Source organism: Chaetura pelagica, unplaced genomic scaffold (assembly GCF_000747805.2).
Source record: "Chaetura pelagica isolate M959 unplaced genomic scaffold, ChaPel_1.0 scaffold999, whole genome shotgun sequence".
Classification (NCBI taxonomy): domain Eukaryota; kingdom Metazoa; phylum Chordata; class Aves; order Apodiformes; family Apodidae; genus Chaetura; species Chaetura pelagica.
Window position 1 is genome coordinate 126630 of NW_009954607.1, and position 5554 is coordinate 132183.

The 5554-nt window shown below is 56.4% G+C and overlaps 1 protein-coding gene across 1 annotated transcript in view; it reads left to right on the forward strand.

Moving 5' to 3' along the window:
- The first annotated feature begins 1092 nt into the window (after positions 1-1092).
- The window catches only part of KIF23 (kinesin family member 23), a 36564-nt gene continuing 32102 nt past the window's right edge, over positions 1093-5554 (forward strand). The window contains 4 exon segments of the mRNA XM_010005449.1: positions 1093-1143; positions 1385-1512; positions 1818-2023; positions 2583-2709. Coding sequence (XP_010003751.1) covers positions 1093-1143; positions 1385-1512; positions 1818-2023; positions 2583-2709 — 512 coding nt within the window.

A 5554-nucleotide genomic window follows, 5' to 3' on the forward strand; every position in this document is an offset into this window, starting at 1 on the left:
CCAAAAAAAAAAAAAAAAGGCTCCTGATTGAAGTGTAATCTTTAACTAAAGGCATTTCTAATTTTATTTTGTGTGGGGTTTATTGCTCTCTTGCCTTGTTAATTTTTTCCTTCCTGGTAACCACCTCCCAGCCACGTCCCCCTCCCCAGCTGCTGTTGGCACCAGAGCTGCTTGGCAGCAGGGGGGGGGGGAGTGTGGTGGGGAGGAAGAGCAGGGGAAGGTGAAGGGTAGTGCCAGGGGCAGGATATTTGGGACTGGGAAGTCCCAGCAACACTTCCAGTGCTGGTGTGACGTTAGGGGACGGTGAGGCCAGCTGGAACACCATCCCAGGAGCAGCTCCCAGGAGGCTGATCCCACCACCAGAAGCCTCTGGTTCCCTTCTCCCCCAGCTTCCCCCCCCCAGGACAGGTGGGTCCTTGCAGGAGATAATTTTTTTTCCCACCTTTATTTCACAGCCTGGAGGAGGAGGGGGGAGAGGTGAAGCTGCAGCCACCAGTGGGTAAGAGATGGAGATGCTGGGGCTGGGGGCTGCAGCGTGGGCTGCTTGGTGGGGGAAATGTCCAGAGGGAACCAGCCTGGGTGTCCTCCCTGCTTCCCCAGGGGCCCTGCCTGCACCCCCAGCCCGTCCCAGGGCTTTCTGTGTGAACTCGAGGTGCTCCAGGGATGTGGGTGCTGTTCCCCTGTCACCCCTGGCTCTCCTGGGGTGATAATGGAGGGTTCCGTCCCTCTGGGTGGAGGGCACAGGGACATCCTGTCCTTCTCTGCCATCCCTTTGGGTGCAGGGGTAGGGATGGGTGCTTTCTCCCCTCCCCATGCCACAGGAACCCCCCCAGGAAGCGTTTGCCACGTGTGGGTGTGGGACCCTGCATGGTGACACGTCCCCATGAGCACTCCTCTCCCACAGGCCACCTGTCCTGACCCTGGGCAGCTTTGCTTCACCCATCCCAGGGTGGCCTCATCCCACCACGTCCCCAGTGGGGTGTGAGATGCAGCCAGGGGGGGTGTGAGGCACCCTCAGGGCTGGTCCCCAGGGAAGCTGAGCCAGAAACATCCCTTGGAGGAAAACATCCACGCGGAGCCCAGACCTGCACCATGCTGAGCCTGAAGTTACCCCGGCTGCTCAGCATCAACCAAGTGCCTAAGGTCAGAGAGGAACTTTTCTTGGTGGGATTTTGGGAGGTGACAGGGTGGCAGCAGCGTGCTGGGGTGGCCAATCTTACCCCTGGGAGAGTGCTCAGCCCCCTCCCCTCAAACCCTCACCCATGGTGGGACACAGCTCTGCTCTCACAGTGGGGTTCTGGGTCCTGAATGATGGGCATTGTCCTTTGGGCAACCTTCTTCCCTTCTCCTCCAACTGCCACTGGTGCTGGTCCTTGCCTTGCAGGGGTACCAGGAGCAGGGGATCCTCTTTGGGTATCGCCCCCCAAGGAGCTCAGCAGCTGACTGCCTTCTCAGTGTCTTCCAAATGACAAATGAGACCCTAAATATCTGGACACATTTTGTGCCTGCCTGGTAGGTACCATGTCCTGGGCCTTCAGCATCCGTGGGAGGAGGTGGTGGGTCTCTGAGGTGGGAGCAGAGATTGGGGGGGACACCCAAGAGTGTCTTCACTCTTGAGTGATCAAGCATTGGAACAGGCTGCCTGGGGCAGGGGTGGAGTCACCATCCCTGGGGGTATTAAAAAACCATGTAGAAGTGGTGCTGAGGGACGTGGTTTAGTGGTCACAGTGGTGTTGGGTTGACAGTTGGACTCGACGATCTTAGAGGTCTTTTCCAACCTCAGTGATTGTATCGTGCTCACCTTCCTACCCTCCCAGGTACTTTGTGTGGACCCTGGTGGGGCGGCTGCAGGGGCCGTGGGGCCAGGAGGACCCCCACTCCTGGCCCCTCCTCGCCTACCTGCTGACCTGCTGCATCTACCCCCTGGCCTCCAGCTGTGCCCACACCTTCAGCACCATGTCCACCCGCGCCCGCCACATCTGCTACTTCTTCGACTACGCGGCGCTCAGCATGTACAGCCTGGGTGAGGGCGGGTGGGTCAGCGGGGGCTTCCCTGGGGACACCAGGAGCTGGAGCCCTGGGGGGCCTCAGGGATGGAGCTGAACTCCAGGGGGACATCAGGGATGGAGCTGGAGCCTGGGTGCTCAGACAGCTCAAGCCCACGGGACAAGCAGAAGTGGCGGCTGCTTGGGGGGTAGTTTCTCCTCCTCCCTGGTGCTTGGTGGGGAGGACCATGAAGCATCTCTGATACCCCTACAATTAATAATTTGGAGGTGGGTTTCATAGCAGGCAGCCCTGGGATGGAGGCCTGGCTGTGTGAGGCTCTTTGGTGTTTGCAGTCAATAGAATAAGAAAAAAACAAGCAGTTAGAGGCAAATGCTGTGGGTGAAGCTGGTGGCACCTCGGGGCAGCAGCAGCAACAGCCAGGGTCTTCCCATGGCACCATGTACCTCCAGCTCCTCAGGGAAAGGTTTGCAGGGACTGGGCATAGCATGATGGTCCTCGGAGCTCTGCAGGATCCTGGGAGGACTCTGAGGGTCCTGCAGGACCTGGCCCTGAGCTGGCACCTCCTGTGTCCCCAGGGTCTGCGCTGGCGTACTCGGCTTACGTCTTCCCAGCAGAATGGGTGGGCAGCACCTTCCACCACTGCTATGTCCCTGTGGCTGTGTTCAACACCGTTGTCAGCACCAGCCTGTCCTGCTATTCCAGGTGAGCTGCTGCTTCCTCTATTACTACAGCATAATCATTAGTTACTGTTGCTAATGAAGGGTTTCGATTACAGACTGTGTTGTAACACCATGAGCCTTAAGGTCAGGGAGAACTCAGTGACCTTGGAGGTCTTTTTCCAACTGTGATACTGCAAAAGGGACTATTGGTTTGGGGAGCATGTTGCACAGGAGCACAAGGAGGGGTTTGATGATCAAAAATGCAAAACAGTTGAAGTAGCTTTAAGTTTTGCAAGTTCCAGAGGTAATTCCATGGCGTTGGTGCCTGGTGGGAAGATCCCCCCCCTCCAGCACCTCGCTTGGGCTGCCGTTTTTCTAACAACCTGCAGAAAAGGGGTGCCCTGACATTTCAGTCTGTGTTTGGGTCCTGGTCCTGCCCCTGTCGTGGGGCTGCGTGGGGGTGTCAGTGACAGGCAGGCAGGGCAGGAGCCTCAGCACCCATTGCCTCACTCTTGAAGCACGAGCAGCGTTGCGTGCGTGCGTGGGGTTTTGTTCCTGAATGGCATTAAAGAGTTGTTTGGAATGACTCAAACGTCTGAGGCCCTCAGCTGATTGCCAGCGATACGTGCTGTGCCACATCCCCAGCTGGGCTGGGGTTTGTTCCAGAGACACCTCCCTGAAGGCCGGGTCTGCAAAGGCCTCGTGTCCATCATCCTGAGGACGTGCAGTTTGCTTTGCAAAACAGACAATTCCTCTTTTCCCAAGCAGCACGAGCCCTTTGGCTTTATTCCTTCCTTCTGTTTCAGGGTGTCTTTGTATTTTGGGGTGTCCTGGCACTGCCTGTTGCAGCATCATGTAACCCTGGGGGGTTTTTCTTCCCCCAGCCTGGGCAGCCCCCCAGGACCCTCCCAGCACAGGGTCCAGGGTCGTGTCTCGTGTCGCGGTTCTGGTACCAGGAGAGCTGCTCCCACCTCCTGGAAAACTCAGCAGGGAGGAATCCTGCTGCAGGGTGGGACATTGCTGGCTCCTGAGAGGGAGAGCTCTGAGCTCTCAGTATTCCATAGAAATCATGCAAATTTGGCTCTTTTAGGTGTCTGTTGGCTGTGGGAGGATTTACTCGCTGTCTGCTCCATAGGTTACTCTCTGGAGTAATTCCCTGGGGTGGAAGGTTTGGGTTTATCCCTGGTATTACTGAGCAGTACTGGAAACTCGAGCATCTCTCTCAGATCACTCAGTGGATGATGCTTGGGTGGGCTTGGTATTTTTTTCCTTATATTCCTCATTTCTTTCTCTTTCTTTTTGTCTCTTTTCCCCCCTCTTATTTTTGTCTTGTGCGTCTCTTCATTGTCTCATTAGATGGGCTTAGCAAAGGAAGCTCAGTGACCGTGTGCTAATCCTAGTACTTACCACGTGAAGATAACACTTAGGAAATAACAGCAGCTTAATTTGGATTGCTTTAAAACCAATAATTCTTGATCTGCAGACTTAATTGTCAGCTTGTCTCTACTGCAAACCTGTAAGTACAGTTACGTGGAAAACATGCAACTGTTGCTGTTGGGATGGAACAGCAATTCCTTTTGTCTCAGTAATTTCCATTAGAGAAGCACTAAATCCATCAAAAGTAGGCTTAAAAACACTGCCATGGGGCTTCCCTGCTGTGCATAAGTGACTTGTACCCCTTGCCCTGGGGGCTGGGGAGGCAGCAGGGCTGGCCACCCCAAGACCCCTGAGAGGCCACTGGTGCCTGGGCCACCCTGTTTCCTACCACAAGGCTCTGCTCACTGATGGCTTTGCTTTGGTGTCACCCTAGGCTGAGTCACACCAGCCAAAATGTCCCCTCTGAGCTGGAGGGGTTGGACGAGAGCAGACCCAGAATCAAACTGTGCAATGGTTGCTGATCCTTGTGAGCTGGCTGCACTTGGAGGGACCTGCCCGGGCTCTGCTGCTCCTGCCCAGGCTCTGCTGCTCCTGCCCAGGCTCTCTCCTCCTGCCCAGGCTCTCTCCTCCTGCTCCTGTTCCTGCCCAGCCCACCCATGGCTCCACAGCAGCACAAAAATGTTGCTGGGACTGCTCCACCAACCCCACCCTGGGCAGGGCTGGTGAGGGAGGGTCCCTGGCTGCTGGTGGCACGAGGCACTTCCAGGGACTGGGGTCACCTGGCAGTTTTTGGGAGGGAGTTCAGGCAGGGAAAGGGCTCCTGACCCCTTGGAGTTCCCACCGTGGCTGAACGCAGGCAGAGGACTCAGGCTCTTGCATGAACCCTGTGAAGGTCCATGGGAGCCTGGGGTGAGGCAGAGGAGGCTGCAGCGAGGGGGTGAAGGCAGGGACTTGCAGTGGGGTGCTGAGGAAAGGCATCTGCTGAGCTGCCCCACCAAAGTGTCATCAACCCCTCAGGAAATTTCTGCAGTCCTGGGCAGCTGCTGTTGGGACTCAATGGTGGAGAGGTTTTGGTTTGTTTGGCTTTTGCATCCTGTGCCCTAGGAACAAGGCATTGCCAGAGAGGGGAATGTGCAGCTGGACTGAAAGCAAGGGTGTTTATCCTAGACACCCCTTGTCACCCTGAAGCAGGGAGTGTCTGACTGCACCCCCTGGTGCAGGACAAGCAGCCACACAAGTTTTCTGTCATGCTGGAGGATTTGGCATCTCCTGGGGACGTTCTTGTGAAAGCAGAAAAACCTGTCTGGGCTTTTCATGAGGAGAACAGAGTAGACTTGAACTCTGCTCCATCTCCAGCTGTCCCCTGTGAGCAGGGACTGTCCCCTGTGGCACTGTGGTTGTTTTGGCACCAGAGGAGAGCAGGATTGGGTTGGTCTGTGGCCAAAGGAAAGGAAGGATGGGTGGCAGGGTGGGGAAGGCAGGAGAACAGCACCAGGCAGGTGAATCCACAC